The 24,626-nt window shown below is 52.3% G+C and overlaps 1 protein-coding gene across 3 annotated transcripts in view; it reads right to left on the reverse strand.

The window, feature by feature from the left end:
* STEAP3 (STEAP3 metalloreductase) overlaps positions 1-22,503 on the reverse strand; it is a 39,195-nt gene extending 16,692 nt beyond the window's left edge. For 2 of the 3 annotated variants that reach the window (XM_032250651.1, XM_032250649.1), the window contains exons 1-3: positions 15,242-16,507; positions 2,380-2,879; positions 170-697 (exon numbers count right to left, since the gene is read on the reverse strand). In XM_032250651.1, the coding sequence (XP_032106542.1) occupies positions 170-697; positions 2,380-2,879; positions 15,242-15,263 (1,050 nt within the window). In that variant the 5' untranslated portion in view covers positions 15,264-16,507. Of the gene's footprint in view, positions 1-169; positions 698-2,379; positions 2,880-15,241; positions 16,508-22,366 lie in introns of those variants that run through there. The other variant, XM_032250650.1, reaches the window with a different exon arrangement.
* Between the last annotated feature and the right edge of the window lie 2,123 nt (positions 22,504-24,626).

Here is a 24,626-nt window from a genome sequence, read left to right on the forward strand (position 1 = left end):
CTGATACTCAAATTCTTGGGCGGGACACGGGTGCTGCCCCATCGAAACAGAATCTGCAGTTGGCAACTGGCGAGGCTGCACCCGTGGGTATCGGCTACACCTGGTTGGTGGAGGGCCCTGGACAGGCACGTGCTGAATGCCAGAGGGAGGAAGGGCGTGGGGTTGGTACCTGCTTGACCGCCAAGTTGACCAGGTCGTAGCGGTGAGAGCGGCGCAGTGGCAAGCAGAAGCTGTAGAGCGCGTGCAGGGCAGCACAGAAGAAGCTGAGCAGCCCGATCTGCTTGCGGTGCTGCAGCCAGTGGTCCAGCCAGTCGGGGAAGCGGTGGTACTTTGTGCCACGCCGAAGCTGCAGGGTGGCCGCCAGCACGCCGGGCAAGTACACCAGTGACAGCAGCACATAGGCCACGCACGGCAGCGTGGTGTTGACCACGGACACGGGCAGCTTGAAGAATTTGTTCTTGCTTTCCTGCACATAGGGCTGCAGCACATCCCGGACAAAGTTGTAGGCATAGAAGCAGATGAAGAGCCCCAGGGCCAGCAGGGTGGGCACCTTCCAGGCCGGGAGGAGGCGCAGGGGCATGGCCTCCATCTCCCGGGCTGATGCCAGGGATCCCATGTCCACGGGCATGAAGCCCATGGTGATTGCCATCTCTGAGACAGCACGCTTGGCTTCTGGCTGGTCACTGCAGATGGGCACCTGTGGGAGGAAGAGCAGGGCAGTCAGATGGGGACACAGGCCACCGGAGTGGGCAGGGCATCACTGAGCAGCTGGGGAAACTGAGGGCGAGAGGGGCGGGGACTTGTCTAAGTGAGCTACCAGTCAATGGTATAGGTGGGAGCCAATGGGGCTCTGGCTCCCAGGCCAGGGGTCTTTTCTCTGCCTCCCGGGTCTCCCAGCCTCTGGCCCAGCTGCCCAGCCAGGCCAACTACTCAAGGCGGGAAGCTGCGAACAGTAAGCGTCTTGCCCAGCTCGTGGACATCAGCAGCCACAAGCAAAATGGTCATCCAGGCAGCCCCGATGGGCCCCTGGAATGGCTGCCTCCAAGGCTGTGGCCTGCCCTGAGAGCTGCTCAGCAAAGGAGTTCTGTGTTTTGTGCAGGATGTGCAGCCGTGGCTGCAGCCTCATCCCTCAGTTAGGAATCGTGCCCCTTGATGATGTCCCTCGGCTCCACAGGGCCCTCAGCCAGTGCATAAGGCCTTCTTCCGCAAGCCAGCTGCAGCCTGCCCTCTCCACCTTGAAGCCACTGCTCTGGCCCACGAGGTCCCACTGCAGGCACATGGGAGTCTTCAGATCCTAAAGCACTCGTGGGCTTTGCTGACACCGCATTGGTCAGCCTAGTCTCGAAACACAGCCTGAACACTACTCTGTGTGGGCTTAACATACATGATTTTTCAGCCTTGCCATGAGCCCGCAGGTGGGTACTATTGCCCTCATTGTTCAGATGAGAAAACAGGTCTAGGAGCATTGTTTCCTATCTCTGCACCTTTTCAGATTGTTCCCTCAGTCTGGAATGCACTCCTGGCTCCCTGAGCCTGACAGCATGAGGTGGGCCCAGGTCAAAGCCCTCCTCGAAGTCTTCTCCAGCCAGCCTGCTTGCTCTGTTCCCTCCAGGCCCTGCACCCAATGCTCCCCACTGTTCCTCCTGGTCGCCCCATGATGCAGCCTGCATTTATGGCCCTGTAGTCAGGTGTGGCTGGGCACCTTTAAACTGCCCCACAGAGCCTGCCACCTGGGCTGGACTTATTGGTGGGAGTTCTTACACACACGGAGTCTGGCATTCTTTTAGCCAAGAAAATGCAGGTGGCCTTTTGGCATTAAAAACCACCTATCTTGGTAAGAGCTCCTCTTGTCAAGAAATGTATGCAGCTCTAGCTGTTCCATGGAGCCATTAGCCAGCCCCAGAAAAACCTGCTGTTGACTTTTCTGAGAAATCAGTTCTTGGAAGCCCTTAGAATAAATAAGATAAAGTTCAAGACATGACTGCCTCTCTCAGGGCCTGGCACATAACTGTGTTACTTTCCTCCTTCTGAGTCCTGTCCTGAGAGCCAAGTCTCTTTCTTTCTTGGCTCCAAATAGCAAAAAGTCAACAAGCTTTTCCTCCTTTCCTTCTAGGAAACCCAGTTATTGTAGCAGAAAGAACATGGGTTTCAGATCCATATGAACTGGGTTCAAACCCCAACTCACCAGCTATGGGATTTTGAGTAAGATCATTAATATCTTTGAGCCTCAGTTTCCTGTTCCATAAAATGGAAATTTGCAGTCATGCAAGATTAGCTACGGTAACATACCAAAAAAAGGCCTGGCATGCTGGCAGCCCTCAGTGAAAATTAGCCATTTATATTTATTGTTATGATGGATATTATTCCCCCAGAACCTACCTGCCTGTTACCATCCCTTGGGCCAGCCTGCAGCGTCCAGGCAGAGATGACATTGAAGGCCTTGACCACTGTGCAGGTGGGGAAGAGGGAGGCCAGGTACTCAGCATTGGACTCGCGATGCTGAAGGTGCTCTTGCTCTGTGGGGTTGCTCACATCCACCAGGATCTTGCCAGCTAGCTGGTCGCTGAGACCGCACAGTGAAGAGTAGTGCTCCCGGAACACAGCCACAAAGATGACCTCTGGGGAGCTCACTGCCTCCTCCTGGAAAGTCACTTGGGCCGCTGAGGGGAACAGCCCAGCTGTGCGTTTCGGGTTGCGGCTCCCCACCACCACTTTGAAGCCAGAGCTCACTAGGCGTGTGGCCAGGGAGCGGGCAAAGTCCCCACTACCCAGGATGCCCACTTTGGGGGCCTCATCGGGGACCTTGGCAAGGCTGGTATCGCTGTCCACCAGGTGGAGGCTGATCAGTGGCTTGTCCATCTCTCTTGACATTTTGGTGGCTGCAAGAGAAGTCAGGAACCTGGTCAGCAGAGGGCTTCAGGACTGCCCCTCCTGCCACCCCCCTCCTCTTGTACATTGTAACAACACAGCAGTCAGACATTCACCCAGCAGGTGTTTCCCAAGTGCTACCATGTGTCAGCACCAGGAGGACAAGCTGAGCACGACCCGGCCCCTTCCCTGGGGAGAGCACAGACTCAGGAAGAGCAGGGAAAAGGACTTCTGCCCTCCATTCATTGTCCCTCATGCTGAATTATTTCCTCAGGAAAAACTGGCAGAGTTGAGTGCTGGGAAAGGGGACTCTGAAATTTCCATGACTAATGTGATGCAGTGCCATACTTCTTTTTAAAGTGATTATGCAGTGGACAGTGTCACTAGCCAGGAGTGACTGTGTAACCCCAACCTCACCATGGCTGGGTGTTATCTTTGACAACCAGGAGGGGTGAGCATGTCCTTATGCTTGTCTACATTTTGCATCTTGGAGCAGCTCTTCTTCTGCTCTTCCTGAAGGATGGTGAACAGCTCAAGGGCAGGACCTCATCTCATCTGACTTTGGACCTCACTGTGTATCATAGCCTGGCACAGAAGGGGTGCTCAGTGTTTACTGAATGAATGAATGAACACCGAGCCTGGCTCTCTGAGGGCAGGACTGGAGAGACATGACAATGAATGGGCCCCTGAGATAGGGGGGTGCCCTGTGATCTTCTTTGCTGAACCCAAGATATGAGTGGATATGGAAGAAATCCTGGACTAAGGCCAGGAGTCTACAGTAAACTTGGATGGGAAAATTATTATATATTATTACCAACTTCTAACCAAAATTTGCTATTTCCTTATAGGCAACATAATTTTTCATTAATACTCATCAAGATCATATCATAAATTTACCTGTAAATAATTTCTCCTAATGCTCTTTAAATTCAGCACAAATTTAAAACCATGCCAACCAGATGCAGTGGCTCACACCTGTAACCTTAGCACTTTAGATCAAGGCAGGAGAATTGCTTGAGGTCAGGAGTTTAAGACCAGCCTAGGCCACATAGGGAGGTTCTGTCTCTAAAAAAATAATTTAAAAAATTAGCCAAGCACAGTGGCATACGCTTGTGGTCCCAGCTACTCAGGAGACTGAGGCAGGAGTATTGCTTGAGCCCGGGAGTTGAAGACTGCAGTGATTGTACCACTGAGCTCCAGCTTGGGTGACAGAGCAAGACTATCTCAAAATAATAATAAAAATAATGTAAAGATAAAATTACAGTAGACATTAGACCTGCCACTAGATCTTGTCATTTAATATGCTAATAAAGAGGCATGCATACTGCTACTATAATCTTTTCTGAAAAATATTTTCACTGTGCTTCCATATATCATGTTTCCTTTGTAACCCTAGGTTATTTTATTCGATGCATGTAAGATTATTCTGAGCAGAAGTCCACAGGCTTCCCTAGCCTACATTCCACAGGGCTCAGTAATTCCTAACCTGAAGCAGTGGAGCAGCTGGGATGGCTTTCAACACCCTGCATTGGTGTCTGCCTCTTCCCACTTTTCCACAACACTCTCCTGGAACCTCTGGACACCTGACCAGGTGAGGCAGTGAGTCCAGGGACTGATGAAAAGGCGGGGCAGGGGGTCCAGGAGGTTGGACCCGGCTCTGCTATGAACCAGCTGTGTGTCTTCAGACAAGTCTGTGTGCCTCTCTGGGCTCCAGCTTCCATCTTTGTCAATGGAGATCACAACCTCTGCTCTCAGATGACAACGCAATCCTAAGGGGTTTTCGAAACTGTGATTGTTCCTTTTACAAGGCAGCAGTGGCAGCTCCTGTCAGCGGGATGCCTACCAGTCACCATTGCTGCTATCAGGCCTTTTCTCCGGTGATGGGCCTCTGGTCCCCACAAGAACCCCAGGACGTAGATCCAGTTATCATCCCCACTTTACAGAGGAGGGAACTGAGGCTCAGAGAGGCTGAGGAACTTGCTTCAGGCAGCACAGAAAATTGAGGGAAGGAAGAGCAGGACGCAGGTGCGTCTGCCTCTGCAATCAGAGCTTCACTCCTCTTACTGTACAGACAGAACAGCGAGCTGTCTGGAGATGACCCCGATAGCAGCAGAGCTGGGACCACCCTGGCTGGGTAAAATGAGAACTCTAACTACACCTCTCTAAAGGCTGTCTGAGGATGAAATGAGTTAATATGTGTAGAAACTCAGGGCTCTTTTTTGGCTGGTATGTATGCACTTGTGTTTCCTAATCTTGTATGCATGTGTGCTTGTATGCACATGCGTGTGTGCACGTGTCCTATTCTTGTGCACATGTGTGTTGTGTGTACTATCCTCTAACTTCGTGGACAGTGGCCATGTTCAAGTCTTCTGCCCTCCTGCCTCCTGGTGCTCTGCATGAACCCTACTGCTGAGAGTTGCCAGGGGCTGGGGGGCAGGACAGGAGGTACACGTTCTGGAAGTCCCAGAGGTCCGTCCCTGTGGGCTGAGGTGAGGGTGTGACTAACCCTGGTTCTCTGGGGGTTCTATTTATAGAACTGGAGAGGGAGCAGACAGGGATCAGATTGTGGCTCTGTGGGCAGAGGCCTGTCTCCTGCACGCAGACCTGCCCACCTTCCCGCAAAGCTGTGGACAGAACTGCATGGAGGCTCTGGTGTCCTGGTCCCCTCTGGGTCTCTGCCCAGGGTTGTCTGTTACCTCCCTCTTCCTGGCAGGGCTACAGCCTGTGTTTATGGCTGGGAGCCACGCCTGGCCCATGGACCTGCCTGCCAGCTCATGTCTGCTTTTGTGCAGGCCACTGATGGTTAGTGGCATGACATCCACAGCTGTGTGGCCTCTTCTTCATGGACACCGACCACCTTTCAGACACAGGTGGCAAGGGCAGGCTGTGGCCATGGAGAGTTTGCTGTGAGGTTGGTGTGGGTGGGGGTGCTGGGGCCACCAGCAATTAGAGGCTGGCTGTGGCGCCCTGCAGCCAGATAGAGGAGGCCTGCAGGCCAAGAACGGGGTCCCTCGGACTCCCCCCATGTGGGGGCTGACTGAGCAAGGAGAGAGAAAATAACCCAGTTCTTGTCCTCAAGCAGCCCACAGTTATCTTCAATTTTAAAAAACATTTATTCATTTATTTATTTATTGAGACAGAGTCTCGCCCTGTCACCAGGAGTGCAGTGGCGCAATCTCGGCTCACTGAAACCTCCACCCCCTGGGTTCAAGCAATTCTCCTGTCTCAGCCTACCAAGTAGCTGGGACTACAGGTGCTTGCCACCACGTCAATTAAATTGGCTAATTATCGTCAATTAAAAACAATTTTTTTATCTGGCCAGTAAAATTACACTTGGGGGCACACATTCCTATTACTGCTCTATTTCTTTATAAGTAAAATACATTTAAAATGTACGCTTATGTAGTAGTGCCCTATAATGTTGTATGTGGTATAAATCACATGTAAACAAATGTAGATGCAAGGGAGGAGGTTCTGTATGTCCTCCCTGCTCCCAGAGAATGAGCCTTTACAAGCCCCGGGGAGGTCCACACACACCCCAGAGACCTTTGACTTGTGGGAGGGCCAGGCAGCAGACCAAAGTGTTCAGGGTCTCCTGACAAGGGCACTGACTTCAGAGACAGCGGGGACTGGGCAGATTCCTGCAGGAGGTGGGCCTGAGCTGAGTCTTGACAGACTGAGTGAGTCCAAGAAAAACACTTTAGAAAGAGGGGCCCGCATTGAGTGAAGGGGAGCCAAGACGGCCCGGAGTGCAGAGACCCGTCAACAGTGCGTGTCCCTGGGTGAACGTACGTGCCCACAGCCAGCACCAGGGCTGAGCAAGCCACAAGTGAAAACACAAAATCTTGCACACAGCCTGGCCAACATGGTGGTACCCATCTCTACTAAAAATACAAAAATTAGCAGGGTGTGATGGCACGTGCCTGTAATCCCAGCTACTCCGGAGTCTGAGGCAGGAGAATCACTTGAACCTGGGAGGTGGAGATTGCATTGAACCAAGATTGCACCACTGCACTCCAGCCTGGGCGACAGAGTGAGAATCCATCTCAAACAAACAAACAAAAACAAAAAACAAATTCTTGCACGGAACTCTTTTCTAGGCTGAAAACGAGTAGAGAGGGAAGGAGAAAGGACCTGGATCTGCAGTTTACCCTGAGTATCTCTCACATCAGTGAGAAGTACTGAACACGCCAGTCAGTCCACTCTCTAGCCTGTTTCTTCATCTGTAAAATGAAAATACCAATTTTCCCTCAAGGGCATGAAGTAGCCAAGAGCCGTATACACCGGAGGCACTGCTCTGTGGCTGGGATGTTTCTGGGAGTTCCTCCCCTGTGGTCTTTCTTTTCATGTACTCATTGTCCACCCCCCACCCCACTTCCCTGAGCTTTGGGAGGGCAAGATGGTTGTGTTTTGTTCCACCTGCACCCAGAACCCTACACCATGCCTAGCACGCTGCTGAGGTTCTGTGCATCTCTCTGACTGACTTTACACCACTAAAGACTATATTGCCTCTGGGTGCAGAAATCCTTCCAAAATGCAGTACAGAATCAGATCCTCATCCAGCACCCCAGGAATCACCCCAACCAGCCTGGGCTTCATGTTATGTTTTCACAGGGCCTTTGAATAGGCTCTCCACCTCTTTTCTCATCATCAGGACTTTGCCAGCACCGTCTGTCTGCCTCCTTGCCTCTTAAAGGCCCCCAGGTCCTGTTAATTTGCTCCTGACAAGCAATTGAGAGAGCACAACATCAAGAAAGTGAAATGCCAACTCAGAATGGAGAAGAGTTTTGCAAATCATATATCTGATAAGGGATTTGTTTCTAAATTTCTGAAGAAATCTTACACCTCAGTATAAAGCGGGCAAAAGACTGGAAAAGATACTTCTCCAAAAAAGGTATACAAATGCACATGAGAAGATGTTCAGCATCATTAGCCCTCAGGGAAATGCAAATGAAAACCACAATGAGATCCCACTTCACACCCACTAGGATGGCGACAATGATCATTCTTTTTAAAAGACAGGGAGGATGTGGAGAAATCACAACCCTCCTACACTGCTGCTGGGAATGTGAAAGGGTGCAGGCGCTGTGGAAAACAGCCTGGGAATTCTTCAAAAGGTTAAACAGTTTCTACATGACCTAACAACTCTACTCCTAGGTATATCCAAAAGAAGGATCAAGGTATATCCACTAAAAACATTTTCACCCATTATTCAAAATACCCAAAAAGTGGAAACCACCCAAACGTCCATCAACTGAGGAATGGTTAAACAACGTGTGGCCTGTCCATCCAATGGAATAATATTCAGCCATAAAGAGAAACTAAGCACTAAGTACGCATCCGTGCTCCAACAGGAACGAACCTTGAAAGTGCTAAGTGAAAGAAGCCAGTTGCAAAAGGCCACACATGGCATAATTACACTTAGATAAATGTCTAGAATAAGCAAATCAACAGACACAGAAAGTAGATTAGTAGTTGCCAGAAAGGTGGATTTGGAGAAAATGGGGAGTGACTGCTCATGGGTACAGAGTTTCTTTTTGGGGTGATGGAAATATTCTACAGTTGATTATAGTGATGGTTACACAGCTCTGAATATGCTAAAAACCAATGAATTGTACACTTTAAATGGGTAAGCTGCACGGTGAGGTATAGCTTAATAAAGTTATTTAAAACGTTGTTACTTAAAATATAAAAGGAAACTGAGATACAACAGACTGCTACTAGGTGTGTAAACTAAGAGTAAACGTGTTTTGGAGGTGAGCTTAAGGACTCCATGAGCCTAGGTCATGGCGTGGATATTGTGACACTCATGTTGGTGGCTGCTGTGGTTTCGAGGTTTGTCCCCCAAAACCTCATGTTGAAATCTGATCTCCAATATCGGAGGTGCACCTAATAAGAGTTGTTTAGGGCATGGGAATGGATTCCCTCCCTGGCAGGGGGCGGGTAGAGGAGCAAGTGAGAAGTCTGCTGCTTCTCAATCTATTGGATTCCTCGAGAGTAGCTTGTTAAAAGCAGCCTGACACCTCCCTCCACTCTCTCTTTCTTTGCTTCCTCTCTCTCCAGTGATTTTTGCACATATGGTGCAGATGAGGAAATGGGGCTCAGGAAGGTAAAGTGACTTGGCCAGGCCACCGGCTATCGGGTGGTGATGCGGGATGCAAATCCACCCCTCTGCTGGGCCCTTGCTGGCTGGCCTTACAGTTTACTAAGGTGATTCATCCTGAATAAATCCAGAGTGTTCAAATGTTTGCCTTCCTTCTGCCTCCGTCATGAGTGGAAGCGGGCTGGGCCCTCCCCAGATGCAGATGCTTTATCTTGAACTTTCCAACCATCAGAGTCATGGACCAAAAAAACACCTTTTTTCTTTATAAATTCCTCAGCCTCAGGTATTCCTTTAAAGCAACACAAAGACAGCACTAACACAGTGGCTCTGCAGCCTTCTGAAGTATTTCCTGTTTGTTTTCCACATAATTGAGATTCCTAAGCCCCAAGACCTCTCGAGGAGGCTTATATCATCAATACCATCACCCGTTGTAGTAAAGATCGTGCCTTGGGCTAAACTGTCCTCTTGGGCTTTGCTCACACAGCTACTTCTTTGCCATGTATGCAAGCAGAGAGTCATTCCAGGGTTTGTGGGATAACGTGTGTGTGCCAAGTGCTGGGGTCTGAGGTCTACCCCATCAGCTCCTGGGTCAGCAAATGGGGCAGATGTGTTTCAGTGGGGGTGGGGGAGGTACCATCTGCTACTCATCCACATGGCTGAGGGTTTATAGAAGGATGTGCAGGTGGAAATATGCACAAAGCTGCAAATCTGCTAAGTGGGGCATGAGGTCTCTCTTTCTCCCAAAGTCATCCCTTCCCTAAGTAGGTGGGGGATCACATCAGCCCCTGGAACTCTCTAACACAGCTGAAGGCATAATTGGTCACTGAGAGCTTCCCGAACCAGGCCAGGCCGCTCCCCACAATGCAGCCATCAGAACGTGGGCTCAAGAAAACGTTAGAACACTCTGGATTTATTCAGGCTCAGTCACTTTAGCAAACTGCAAGGCCAGCCAGCAAGGGCCCAGCAGAGGGGTGGGCTTTCATATCCCACCTAACCACTTTCTAGCTGGTGGCCTGGCCAAGTCACTTCACCTTCCTGAGACCCATTTCCTCATCTGCACCATGGGGTGATGTTCTTCACTTTAATGGGGCATAGCAAGGATTACATGAGACAAAGTGCTATGCTCTGGGCCTGTTAAATTTACTCATTTTTCATTTTATTTCTCTCTAGGATTTTTTGTAAATCGTTTTGTCTGGGTAAAGCAGAAATAGATGCACCCAAATCAATACATGGTGTTTTCTGCCTAATGGAAAAATTTACTTTAAAAATTTCTAAAAATGTGCTCCAGGATAATGGCCTGGAGGCACATGCCCATTTCTCCCCAAGACAATTGGAGGAAAAGACCTGCTGCTATCTGGGACTTGGGAATGGGAAGAAGAATGGGGAAGAGCAGAGCAGAAAATCTGGGGTAGAGGGAAGAGCAGGAGGGCCTGCTGCTCAGGGCCACTGCTCAGGGCTTGGGGACTGGGGCACTGGGCTCTTTTAGCCCTCTAGGGATGGTGTCCCAACATCTGGCTCCCTGCCAGGGATAGTCCTCATGCCATTGGGATCCCTGGGCCACTTTCCCTTGCAAGGATCAAGCCCACACCAGCTGCCCCTCTGCCTCCATGGCCTTCCAGAGCAATCCATCTCACTTGACAGCACGTTTTTCTTTCCTATCCATCTTCTCCCCAATCCCAAGTTCCTCAGAATGAGAACTGAGTAAAACTCACTTTTGCAAACCCCAGCACTTAGGGCACATCAGATCAAATTTGAGCTGCATCAGGGTCACCTGGAGGACCTATGAAAACATATTGCTGGGCTCTAAATCCAGAACTTCCGGTGCTGCTGGTGTGGGGACCACACTTTGAAAACCACTGCAGTAGGTGCTCAGGAAAGCGCTATGGAAGGGGCGAATGAACGAACCAATCATTGGCATGCAAGAGCAACTCAGTTTTGACTTTTTTTACTGGGTCTTCACAGTTGGCCCAGCTCCCAGCACACTTCCTCCAGAAAGCCCTCCCTGCTCATGTGGGCTTGCGTATCCATGCTCTCTCTCTGCACTCCTCTAGGTCTTGAGGGTCACGTGTATATGCCCTGTCCCTGCACACCCTTTGGCTGCCCAGAGCTGGGTCTTTCAGGTGAGAAGAAGGCAGTAAGAGTCATTGTGGCATTCGTTAGCTGAGCCAATGAAACAAATCCCATGGGTACCACTTCCCAGCTACAAGTGGGTCATCAGGCCCACCACAGGAAGAAGAGTAGTTCTAGGGAATCATAAAAATCTTGGGGACCCAGGAGCCCCCTAACACCCTGACTGGGAGGACATTCTCAGAGGACAGAGTTTCCTGCTGACCAAGAATCCAGGTGGCCTGCCTGCCATCTAGGAATCTCTCACTACCATGCTTTGACAGCCCAGCCTGGGAGAACTGCTCACTGGGACAGTTCATTACGACCCACTGCCAGTGTATGGGAAAGATGGTGGTCAGCACTAGTTGGGAAGGGGAAGAGGAAAGCCCAGCAGTCAGCACCAAGGCCAGGGGCTTGAAGCAGCAGTGGAGGGGGATGGGGCATGCTTAAGCCCTAGGGTCCCCATGCTGCACAACTTTAGGGGGTGCCATTTACATAGTAATCCCTGTGGAGAGTGCCCTCTGGAGGTGTGCAGTGCAATTTTATGCAATGGTCTGTCCTGCCAAACCTCCTCTGAGAAATTCTCTTATTCATTTTTCCCAGAGTACCTGCTGTGTACCCAGCATCGAGCAAGGTGCCAGGGCCATGCAGGTGGCCAAAGATGACCTGCCTTCTTGAGGCTTTTAGGAGAAAGGCCAGCTACACAATGCAGGAAGGAGCAAAGTGCTGGAATGAGGTCATGACCGGGCGCTGTGGAGCCAGGGAGGAGGGTTTCACTTTGCCCAGGGCTTGCGGGGGCAGCCAGCTCCCTATGGACCTGTTAATCCAGCCAGGTTGGAGACCATCTGACAGCTGAATCTGCAGTATCAGCGTCTGGAGCTGGGTGGTTTCTTGCTTTCCAGGGAGACCTGGAGCTGCAAATCCTGGGACTGGTGGGTCTTGGGGGCTGTGGCTGCCCCCACCACTCCCCTTGTTATGGCATAGGATTTGCTGAATCAGGGATGGGTCTCAGCACTGCTCCTGGGCAGGGCGAGCTATGTGGGTAAGGAAAGGGCAGAGTTAGTAAAGACACACGAACGCAGCTCAGGGTGTCTGCCACGGAGCCCAGCCTGCCTCACATCGCCTGATTCTTGGGCTTGGAGATGCACACTTTTTCCTGGTTTGTCCAGCTGCTGCACTGCCTTTTCCTGGAAGCCTCTGGGAGACCCTCCCCTGCCCCTCAGTGATCTCTTTCTTTGGATTTCCAGAGATACTGGAAGTTGGTCTCCACTCTCTAACTGCTCTGCATGGGGAGAGTCATACAGCCACTTCCCAACCACCTGCCGTGGGCCAGCTCCAACTTTTGCAAGAGCTCTGACTTTCACAACAGCTTTGATGTTGGCAAGAGTCCAAGAGCTCAAAGGGCTGGTCCAGGCAGCCTGGGAGCCACTCCTGGCTTCTACCTGGGCCTAGGACAGGGAGGACTCCACACTCTGGAACTCACTTTGCACTTTTTGTCACATTACCATTGGCTGCATACACTGGTTCTCTTGTGTGTCACCTCATTGGATGGGAGCCAACAGAAAACTCATTTCTGTGCCTCTAGCACGTACCAGGGCCTGGCACACAGTAAGTGCTCAATAAATTTTTGCGGTTTGAATGAGGAGAGTATTTGTGAGTTGGGAGGGGAGTATTTGTGAGTAATAGCTGCTCTCCTAGAACCTAGCTGGGGCTCTCCTGTGCCCAGTGGTGATGATATAATAATACTATGATTTTCTGATCCCTCTGCAGCTTGGTGTCCTTGTTAGATCCAGCCAAGCATTTCACTATTTGATAAACTTAGTAACACTGAGGACTTACGCACAGATGACTTTAAACACTGGAAATAAATATTAAGAAAGAGACTGCTACAGCTCTGGTCAAAGTGAAAATCAAGCATCAGATCTAAGGTGCACTGAGGCGCAGCCTGGTATGGAGGTACTCATGGAAGGAGGCTTCAGGGATGCCGAGTCAATGGCCTCAGGGTTTCTGGAGGCTTCTGGGTCAGGGCATAGCAACCATTTGGAGGGGTCTGCCCAGTCTCCATTAGGTGGGGGTGTCAGAGCAGGTGAGGCCCATCTGCTACCATTGGCAGATGTGCTGTCTGCTTGGCCCTTCCAAACTTGGGTCTGCCTGGCCTATGCCTCTGGCCACTCCCCACCTAGAGCTCTTGCTTTCTTTCTGCTTAGGTTATAGGCGTAATCTTTATGCCTGAAAAGTACCTTCCCTGCAACTAGTGAAATTCAACAGGAAGGCCCAGTGCCTCTACAAGGAAGAATTAATTTTCCCACCTCTGGCCCCCTTGGCTCTGCAGCACAGGTAACAGGATGCAACTAGCATATGGTGTGTACTTTCCCTTAGAGGTCCCGGGGGTAGTTGGTGGGGGGCCCTACTCCCCATCATCTCCATCACCCCTCCCATGCTAATATAAGTATTAAAACTAACATCCTTAGGTAGGAACAGTCTACATTTCCCAGGTAGATAAAGTGAATAACAGCTTCTACAAGGTCCTTCCCATTTTATGGGTCTGAAATTTACAATATAAGTTAAAAGCAGGGCACATGTTATGCAAATAAGAAGTTTTCAGGAAGTCCCCCACCCCGTGACTGCCTCATGTAGAAACTCCGGGCTTCCCCTACAGCATGAATTCCATCTTCCCCAACAGAGAGGGGCTGGGCAGGCACATCCCAGCACCTAGCAAGTGCCCGGCATGGGCACAGCTGCAATAACCAGGAATCAAATGCAGAGAAGTGCCGGTGAGGCGAGGTCAGGGATCCTGCCTGCAGATGTTCACACAGCATTTGACCTGCAGAAGGCTATCATTACTTCTACTTTGCAGAGGAGAAAACTAAGGTTCGGACAGACTAAAGGACCTTCTCTGGGCCCCAATCTTGCCTGCCCCAGATCTACTGTGCCCTGGTCCTGTCCAGTCCCTGCATTTGAGCTGCCTGTGGGATGGCAAGGGCCTGCAGCTCGTTGCTCAGGATATGAGTAATAGCTGGTCACCTGGTCGGGACAAGGCTCTGGTGTCTTCTGTTTTCTTCTTCATAGCTTTTCTGTCTCCTACTGAGCTGCCCCAACTCATACTTTCCAGCCTCTCCTTCTCAGGCTGTTTCTGCAAATGCAGGGCTGCTCCCTACCCCAGAACCCCCAGGCCTCATTCCCACTGGGCTTTCCCCAACTGACCCCAGGTCCCTCTTGCTATCCCACCCCTCGCCTCCCACAGCTGACCTGAGGCGAGAGAGGACAGAGGACACCAGTCTGAAATCATGGCTTAAAAGCTCAGTTATAGCCACACACATCTAATTGCTATGTTTCTATTTTCTCTGTGGCTATTTTCCCTTTCTGATGGACTCTTTTTCTTTTTTTTTTCCTGATGGACTCTTACAAACATTCTGCTGTTATATTTCTTGTAATACTGCCTGGAATCATTATTTAGACATCATTAAAAAATTATTGTATTTTTAAAAGGAAGGCTGAGAAGTTCCTACAAAAGAGAATACAGAAAGCTCAATCACACTCGAGCCAGTCCCCACAGAAATACACATGCGCGCAAATTTGGTCTGATGGAAAAAGAGTTTATCATCACACCACTTTGCAAAATAAAAGTGAATGAATAATTTAGAGAGCTTTTTACAAACATCTAGATTTTCAAATCATTCTAGAAAAATCCGGTTCAATTACTTGCAGCAGCAGTTCCGTGATAAACCAATGCAGAAATGGTTACATAAGAAAAATTTACAATTCCCAATGGGCCTGCGTTCCACAGAAATGCATCAGAAACATTAACATCTTTAAACACACACACACACACACACACACACACACACACACGCACACAAAGGCAACTGTGTGTGACAAATCCTTGAACCCTTTACTTGTAAAAGCCTCCTGACTTAATAACCTGGACTCCCCTTCTTCAAAAGGGGGCCACAAAAATGTGCAGATGATACATATTTACAATTTTATATTACACTTTTTGCAATATAACAATGGTGCAAGGCAACCCAAGGCAGTACAGATCTCTGGGAGATGCGAGTTCCTCGGACCTCTCCAGCAGGCCAGGGGTCAGGGGATTGGGGAGCTGGTGGGAGGGGCTTGAACAGGACCCCTGCCACCTTGGATCTGCGTCCTAGACAGACTTACCAACAGCAGGCTGGCGCGACATCTGGCTGACAGGAGGGTCTGAGGCTCTCGGGTCACTGGACAGCCTCACTGTGAGGCAGGTACCACTTCTGGCTCAGTCTCCAACCTGGACAACCAGGACAGCCTGGCTTTGGTTCCGATTTTTGGTTTCTCAGAAGGTGAGGGCCCTGCCAGGGGCTTGCACAGCCGGCTGCCTCCCCCCAGCCTGCACGCCAGCTCTTGGCTGCAGGGACTGGCCTGGGAGTGGTGACTGATGCTTGGTTGGAGAGTGCACTGAGAGAGCGCAGCTCTGGCCTGCTGTTTCCTGCTCGGGGAGGAAACCTCACTGGTGATAATTAGTGGCTCAGACTCAAGTCTCTTTGCTACAGGAACTGAGGTGGGATGACCAGTAGAACCCAGGATGCATAAAATGAATAAATGTCATCTAATGCGCGCACACACGTGAGAGAGAGAAAGAAAGGGAGAGGTGTTTACTCTTCGGGATACAAAGGCAAACAATGGCTGCAGAAAGTGGCAATTTATCAATTTCTGTGGGGGAAATTTATTGCAGTCACCATGGCTGCCACTGGCTTAGTAATAATGCTCTCAGCATTCGGTGCCCACAAAGGCTTCATTGTCATCTTTACTTGCTTGTCAGTGCTTACACTGGGGAGACAGACAGACAGACCCACAAACAGATGACAGCACTTGTTTCTAGGGCAAAGCACGGATGGACGGGGGCTGAAGAAGACACAGGCATGTTTCTCCTGGCTGGGGATGGCTTTTCAGAGGGCCCCAGAGGCCCATCAGCACCTCAAAGGAGGCTGGAGGTTTGGAGGCTTTTGTATTGTTAAAGTGAATTATGCCAAGTCCGTTCTTAGGGATAAATGTATTCTGTTTTTCAACTTGTTTGGAACCTAGTGTTCCTGGAATAGGGCACATCTAAGTATCCCTGGGCATCTGGTAAACAGGTTCTGGGCAGGTTTCCTATATCATCACCAAACACTAGGACACAGCCTTATTATCCTCTGACTGCTGTGGCTCCCTGGGTGTCCCGTCTCCTGCTAGAGTGAAAGCTCCTGTGGGCAGGGCTGGATTCCTGAACCTCTGAGGAGTCCAGCACAGGCCAGTAGGCAGGGACTGACTTCCACTACCCCTCCTTCCAGTCCCTGCCCACTCCACCCTCCACCATAGCCAATGGCATTCCTTCCATCTCAAATCTTGACATCCTCCTGGCCCATCCCAATTCCCCTTCCTTTAAGATCCAGCCCAAGCCCTTGGGCCCTTAAGGCACCTGCCATCCTCCCCACCGCCCGCCCCCAACAATCTCTCCCTGCTTTGAATTCAGAGAGGCAGCTGTGTTAGTTGGTGAACCTAGCCGGACAGAGCTGTGTGTGAATTCTGGTCCAGCCATGTGCTAGCTGTGTGACCTTGGGCAGGTTGCTTTCCATCTCTGTCCTGATGATTAAACACTGAATGTGAAACCCAAACATATGTCTTCCTTAGGACTGCTCTTGTGTGCACCTTTCCTTGCTCTGCTGTGGCCACTCACTGCAAGGGGCTCCTCTGCTACTCTAGGTGCTCCATGGTCACTCAGGTGTGCTAGCCGAGGGAGGGACCTACGTGCCTTCCACCCCTGCACGTCCTCACAGCCCCTCACATCGCGCTTTGCTTAGGTGAAGCTGGTAGACACCTGTTGAGCCAGCGGGTCTCAGGCAAGTCTTTCAAATGTTCATCAGCACCAGAATCGCCCGCGCAGTTTAAGTGGGTGGGTTTCTGGGAAGCCCCAGGCCCAGAGTCTCTGGTTCAGTGTGTTGGTGTGGGGTGGATGGGACTCTGTTTCCCTATCAAAGCTGCTGGGGTGGGGGGAATCTCCAGATCCCCTTGGAGAAGCTGCTCTGTGAGGAAACCACATCTGGGGAAAGCAAACCTTTCTGTTACTTTTGAGCAACAGGAGCTGGAGAGTACGTGTTCCCGGAGGGCTCCAGGTCCTCTGTGACACCTGCGCCCTGGCGTTCTCAGACCTTAGCTGCACCCTGAGCTTCCTCAACCTCAGGACGTCCCCTCCTCTCAGCACTGCCCCACAGCCACGCCAGATGTTAGAAGTCACGGGAGGACCAGGAGCAGCCCCACTGGAACTCACACCAGCATGAGTGATGCACGGTTTCTAACCTCCACCCTTCAGATCTGGCAGCACCAGGAGGGCAGGGCTTTCCCCAGTACCCGCCCCTTTACCAGCCCATCACCCTGATCTCTGGCTGCGGCCCCAGCACTGTCTTGCTTCCTTCCCTTCCGGTTCCAGACACCACCTTCTTTCTGACCAATCCGGAGACATCTCCAGAGGGCCTGGTGTGGCTTCCCACAGCTGCTCTGGCCTCACACCCAGGTTGGGGCAATTCGATGGACAGTGGTGGGTGCCCTCAAGACCCACTGCATCTATTGTAGTACTGACCCACATGCAGGCCTAGACGGTCACCCAGAAAGGCTCCTCAGATGCCAGCAAGCTCACTGTGGCACTGTGCAGGCCAGACCTCACTAGGAGGGCCCAGCTCACAGCCACTATAACCTCCAGCTGTGCACCCAGAGTTCACGTTCAGAGACCTTCACCCTGACTGGGGGTATACTGTTACCTTCTTAAGCCCACCAGGAAAATCACACACTGCTCCCCACAGTCTACCAGCCACCCCACCAGTTGGATGTTTATAGAAATGGGAAGCCGTCAGGCACGGTGGCTCACACCTGTAATCACAGCACTTTGGGAGGCCAAGGCGGGTTGATCACCTGAGGTCAGGAGTTCAAAACCAGCCTGGCCAATATGGCAAAACCCCATCTCTACTAAAAATACAAAAATTAGCCAGGCGTGGTGGCGCACACCTGTAATCCCAGCTACTCTGGAGGCTGAGGCAGGAGAATCGCTTGAACTCAGAAGGCAGAGGTTGCAGTGAGCCGAGATGGCACCACTGCACTCTAGCCTGGGTGACAGAGCGAGATTCTGTCATAAATAAATAAATAAATATAAGAAATGGGACGCTTTTTCCCTCACAGACTTTAGCACGCCAGCTTTGGGAGCCCTGCTGTCTACACATGAACTGAGACAGCTGACATCACCAAATAAAGCTTAGTGGGCCCATTCACCAACCCCAGGTCTCTTTACATGTGCCGAGGTCTGCTTTATAATCTTGGGGCAGTATTTTTTAAATGTGTTTAATAAGAAGGCTTAAACATGTGCTCTTTGCTGAACTCCCACCTGGCTCTCATGAAGCAGAAGGATGGAATAAGTCACCGGCTGCTTGTGGAACACTCAGTGCTCACCTGTTGCCCACACTGCCGGGTAACTGTGGGCATGCAGAAGACAGACTGACTGGGAAGAATTGAGCATGGAACAATTCTCCAGTGACAGTGTTCTTAGTGCTGAAGCAGCCAATGCCTGGCCCGTTCAGAGCAGTGCTCGTGAGGCCCGGCCACATCTGAAGAGGAACACACTCTGCCCCTGGGTTGAAGCGGCAATGCAAGAGTTTCTGATCCATGAGCAGTCAGCCCTGATGGTAGGCACAGTGCTTGATCCCTCCAGCTTAGTGGGTGAGGGGAGGCGTGTCTCTGGTTTTGCATCCTGGCTCACATGAGCTATAGGTCCTGGGTGTCACCCCCATTGTGTTTCCTCACTCAGATTCACAAGTATGCAGAGAGCATGGGTGTTTGTGGGGTGGTTAATTGCAGTGACACTCATTCTGCTAGAAGCAGGACTCAGCTGGTCTTAGAGTGTCTGGCTCAAAGTTAGTGCTCAGTAAGTGTTTGTTGAATGAATAAACAATGAGACAGAATTTAGACAGGCGAATGTGGCTGTTAGTTAGTGGCTAGGAATCTCAGGTTAGGGGTAGAAAAAAGAGGTTGGGGTCCATATGTACTTGGAAAGTCACATGGTTGGGAGAATAACACTATCAACCTCCTAAGAGTTTCCAGGTACAAATGAGCTCCTGTCGATAAAGTGCTTGGCTGGGAGCTGGCACATGGGAGGCTGATTGTGAGGTATGAGGACTGGCATTTCAGGCGGGATGGTGGTGGTGTGGCATGGCACAGAGGCCTCGGACCCGTGAAAGTCTTTGTTGGATAGGTGGGTGGGCCTTGCTGCAGCAGATAGACGGGAGGAAGTAGGACTTCTGCAGCCCAATGTTTGAAAACCACCTAGATCCCTTCCCCTCTCCAAGCTCTGTAATCTTCACAGCCATCCAAATTGGAGCAGAGTTGGTAGGGATGGGGTAGAATGGGAAAAAGAGGCACACACCCCTCCAACCCCTAGAGGGAGGAGAGGAGCCAAGCTGGCCTTTGGTTGTAATAACTACTTAAACTGGTAAACATCCTCATTTTAAATCAAGAGGCACCTCCCTGGTCTAGATGCTAGAAAGCAGTTTCATAGAGTGCTCAACCTATTCAGCTCAGGCCTGCCCAGCCTGGGAAGACCTGGGCACTATGCACAATGGGTGGACAGGAAAGAGCGGACCCAGACTCAGCTGGAAGACCACGGAGCCTGACTCCCTCAACGGCCTGCTTCCTTCCCGTGCCCCAGCCTGCCTGAACCTCACCCCAGCCCACTCAGTTGTTCATTTGCAGCTGGACAAGGAATGCAGCAGGCAGCATAGACCACGACACTGGAAGGCATCAGCTGGGACTGAGCTGGGAACCCCGGGACTTGGAGCTCGGGCCAGCTCTGCCACAGAACACGGAACCTGGAGGCCACTCTCTGGGCCTCAGTTACCTTCTCTAAGAAACCCAGTGGTTCAGTCTGGAAGAGCGCTGGCCTGGTTAATGCACAAACCTGAGGTGAAGAAAGGGATCTGATATTTACTGCACTCCTCAAACTCAGCACTTCACACACTTAGCCCCCGAGTCAGGCAGCCTTGTTTTATGGGGATATCCTGTACGAAGCCCTTGGCAAGGTTTTACAGATGAAAAGAGGCCTGGAGAGCTGGGGGCTTCATGCCACAGAGTAAGGAACTGAGATTTGGACTCGTCCATCTGACTCCAAAGCCAGGCTCTCTCCCCCGCACTCAGCCAGCAGCAGTCTCCCCACCCAGGGCTCAGGTGTGCGCCTTTGGACTTCACTCAGGAACTTTCACTTTTTAACCACTTGAAGCCCTATCCAGCACCCTGGTCTCTGATAAATCCAAGGAGGGAAGGGCTGTGGGCCAAGGACAGGAGATACAAATGGGAGAGGAACCTACCTGTTTGATATCTCGAGGCTAGAGAGGGCACATGTGTGGTCCAGCTTGACCTGAGCTAGTCCTGGGGACCTCAGCAAACCTGGGGCAGGCTGTTCAACACCCAGGTGAGCAGGTGGCCCTGCCTGAGCTCCCTGTTGGCTCTGAGGCCAGGATCAGCCCGTGCCACTTCCATGCCATCTGCCAGATTGCCTCGCTGAAGCCACCTGTTCCATTCAAGCCCCTTCAGGACCTTAGTGACACCGTCTACCCCATTCCGGCCATTTAACCATCAGACATTGATTAAGTGCCTCCGCCAGTCCCTGTGCAGGCCACCGGGGACAGAGATGGGAAGACACAGTCCGGGTCCTCCAGGTGCTCCTGGCTAATTCAGTCAGTTTCGGGTGGGACTTGGGCATCTTTTTTTTTTTTTTTTTTTTTTTTGAGACGGAGTTTTGCTGTTGTTGCCCAGACTGGAGTGCAATGGCACGATCTCGGCTCACCGCAACCTCCGCCTCCTGGGTTCAAGCAATTCTCCTGCCTCAGCCTCCTGAGTAGCTGGGACTACAGGCATGCACCATCATGCCCAGCTAATTTTTGTATTTTTAGTACAGACGAGGTTTCACCTTGTTGACCAGGATGGTCTCGATCTCTTGACCTCGTGATCCACCTGCCTCGGCCTCCCAAAGTGCTGGGATTACAGGCGTGAGCCACCGCGCCCGGCTGGGTATCTTTCTTTTTAACAAACCTTGCAGGTGACTGAGAGGACACACCCAGGTGGTACCTTTTGGTTTTGTGGACATTCTGGCTCCCAACACTGTGTTCTTGGGCTGCCAGAATCCTCTTGAGGACATAGCCTGTCTCACCCCACCGGTAAATTCCTCTTGGCTTCCAAGTCAGATAAATCTGAGTTCAAATCCTACTTCTGCAACTTGCTAGCTGTGTATCCTTGCAAAATATGTGGACACTCTGAAGCTGTTTCCCCATCTTTAACAAGAGATCATGGTGCCTTCCTGTTGTGAGGATTAACAGGGATATTGTGTGCAAAGCCCTTAGCAAGATGCCTGACACACATAAATGGGAATGGCTGCTGTTAATTAAATTATGGCTGCATTCTGATGGACAGAAATACCTCCCTGGGGATATTTCCAGAACCCCCACTTCTGAAGCCCATCTCTGAGGTGGCCCTGGATACCTGGGAGGCCTCTCTGTGCCCTCTGCCAGGGCTCCAGCAGGACCTTCCTGCTTCTCCCCACAGATTTGGCTTCCTGGCCCCCAAACGGCATATTAGCCGAGCACACCCTCCCTTTCATTTACCCAGAGTGGCCAAAGTTCCAACCACACCTTTCCGGGCAGCCTGTCCCCAAATTGCGGGGAAGTGAGGAAGAGGGGGAACTTTGCCAGGCAAGAGCTACGCGGGCTGAGGCAGGGACTGGTCAAGCCGACCTCTTCCTCGGGACTAAGGTCGGGCGCCCCTGCCCAGCCCCTGTCCCTGCCCTGCCCGGCTGCGAAGGCACTGGGAAGTCTGGCGAGGAAGAGTCTGGAAGATCCCGCCCACAGCTGCCAGCTCTCCTTTGGGACCGCTGGCCAGAGTCCCAGCCGTGGGGCACACGGGACCTGTGGACTCAGCAGGTGCTGCCCGGAGGGGCGCCCACATCTGCACCTGGGCTCCGGAGCCTGCTCCCCACCACTGTCGCCGCCGGCCCTGCCCAACCTGCGTGGCGCAAGCGGCTTCCGCGCCTAGGGAAGGAAAGCACGCTGGGTAGGGGGGCCGGAACCGGTTTCTCTGCCGCCTGGAGCACGTGGCTCGGTCCACTGGACTGGGGTCACCTCCAGATGTGTGGCGGCACCCAGGCTCCGCGCCGCGAGGGCGCAGGGTGCAACCGGGCGGGCGTCTTGGGAACCGGGCGCAGCCCGCAGCCCCGCGGCAACCGGGGAAGGGGTCACTCACCTCTGCGGCCCGCAGCTCTGAGCAACCGCGGCAGCTGAAGGCCCGCGGCGAAGGCGGTGGCTCGGCCGGAGGCTCCTCCTCTCCTGCGCCCCACCCGCCCGGGAGGGCTGGACCTGCAGACTAGGTGGCCGCCCGCCAGCCCGCCGCAGCTTATCCGGCTCGGCCACCTCCCGGCAGAACGCAATCGCGAGCCGCCGGGCCCTCGCTCCCCGTCCAGCCCTGCAGCCCTGGCAGCGGTGGCGACGCCCAACCACCCTCCTCCCCTGGCCCCAGGCGTGAGGTCCCCAGCCAGCCCCGCCACTTCCTGATTTGCAGTGCCCAGCACACAGCTGAAGTGAGCAGAGCTCCGGGACAGCATCCTAACCCGGCAAGGGAGGGCGCCGAGGCCAGGGTGACCTCTAGGCCCCCTCTCTCAACCTGAGGAGCACCTCGAATCCTTGTCCATTTTATAATCGAGGTCAGCAGCCAAAGCTGCAGGTGGGAAGAGACCAGGGCGCCAGATTGTGTCCGGATCCCTTCCCTCTCAACAAGGTTGTGCCCAGGCCGTGGCGGTTCCGCCCATCTCTGTCGCTTGTTCACCCTTAGGGCCGATTTTGACCCTTCCCAGCAGTCCTCAGGTTCCAAGGCCGGTGGGATGGCAGGTACCTTTCTCCTGGAGCTGCTTCCTTGTCTAGGCCTTCTGGGATCTGAAACCCTACGGGTCCCTTCCTTCCCCCCAAGGCATCCCCCTGCCCTGGGGCACTGCCCGCTGCCCTCTTCACTTCCAATGCAGATGGTTTCACAGCACAGCAGTGAGGCAGGGCTTTGTAAGTAGGTGAGGCTGTCTGTCGGCACCTTTCTTTAGGTGTGCACCCTGGTCTGAAGCCCTTTGTCACCTACGGTCACAGTGGCTGCCCCCAGGTATTGATTCGCTTTACAGGTGAGGAGACTGGGCTTTTCTGCTCAGATTCTTGGAGGCTGAGTGGGAGTTCCTGACCACTGGTACTCTTTCTAGAGTATTCCTGGGGAGGCATATTCTGTTAGCCTCTGATAAGGAGCTTCAGGTTATTTTTAGAAAGTCTAAGAATCCTGTTTTCTGGGGAGTCAGCCTCTATCCGGGAGATAAGCCTCCTGGAGGCCAGAGGCAGGGGCTGGGCCTCAGGGAAGGCCCCACCACTGGACCCCAGAGGGCTCGGTGGGGAGGAAGAGGCAGAGCTCTGTTCTCCCTGCGGCGTGGGTGCTGCGGTGAGGGCCTCTCCCACCACCCCCAACCCCGCCGAGACCCACCCGCAGGCGCTGCTTGCTTTCCCCTCCACAGCTTTCCTCCTGCCTGATACCCACTGCCTGGCTCTCCTGGGCCCAAGGCAAGAGCCTCTCCTTTCTCTTGCAAGAACTTTCTCTCCCACCTTGCCCCAGGCAACACCTCCTGTGGCAGTTCCCAAGGTCCTTTATCCATTTAACGTGCACAGTGCCCTGGGTGTCAGACAGTGTTCCCAGTGCTGGGGACACAGGTGCCCAGTGGAGGTTCCTGCCCTTAGGGTGCCAGGGCTGGCGAGTGGCCCCTGAAGTGGGTTGTAAACTTTGAGAAGACAAGACCCAGTTTCCAGCCCCCTCTGGTGCCCCTAGCATGCTCCCCACCCCCCCACAGTAGCTGTTCTTTTGATGTCTTCTCCTGCTAATGGGGATCCCTGAATATCCTTCCTTTAATGCCCAGGGGCAGCACGAGGAAGCCAAGCTTGGGAAATGCAAATACTGAGAGGTCTTCCAAGCGTCTTTGGAACAATCCCTGGGAACCATTGTCTTTTTCTGGGGCTCTCCATGAGTGAGTGAGAGAGAGAGAGAAAGAGAGACAGAGAGAGAGAGAGAGACTTTTTTTATGGGGCTCTCTGAGAGAGAGAGAGAGAGAGAGAGAGAGAGAGAGAGAGGGCCAGAGGTCTATAGGGGATTATCCTAAAAGGAACATGAATTCCTGCTGGAAAAATCTGAGAGGCCTGAAATTTCCCACAGAGAGGGAGGGAGGGAGGGGAATGCCCTACTTGGGCCCACACACCTTGGCAGTGAGAGCACCACCCACGCCGTCGGCCTTTCGTGCTTGTTCTGTCCACTGCCCCCTGGACTAAGAGGGCCTTGAGTGTGAGCTTGTCTCACCTGGCATGGGGTCAGTGTTTCCAGAAACTTGAGGGCCAAGTTCCCCAAAGCAGACGAGCCTCTTCCTACTCTGTGGGGGAGTGCAATGTGCTGAGCTTTGTTGAGCACCTTCAATGGGCCAGACTCTGGTGTC

Source organism: Sapajus apella, unplaced genomic scaffold (assembly GCF_009761245.1).
Source record: "Sapajus apella isolate SASKATOON/1434 unplaced genomic scaffold, GSC_monkey_1.0 scaffold72, whole genome shotgun sequence".
In the NCBI taxonomy this organism is placed as follows: domain Eukaryota; kingdom Metazoa; phylum Chordata; class Mammalia; order Primates; family Cebidae; genus Sapajus; species Sapajus apella.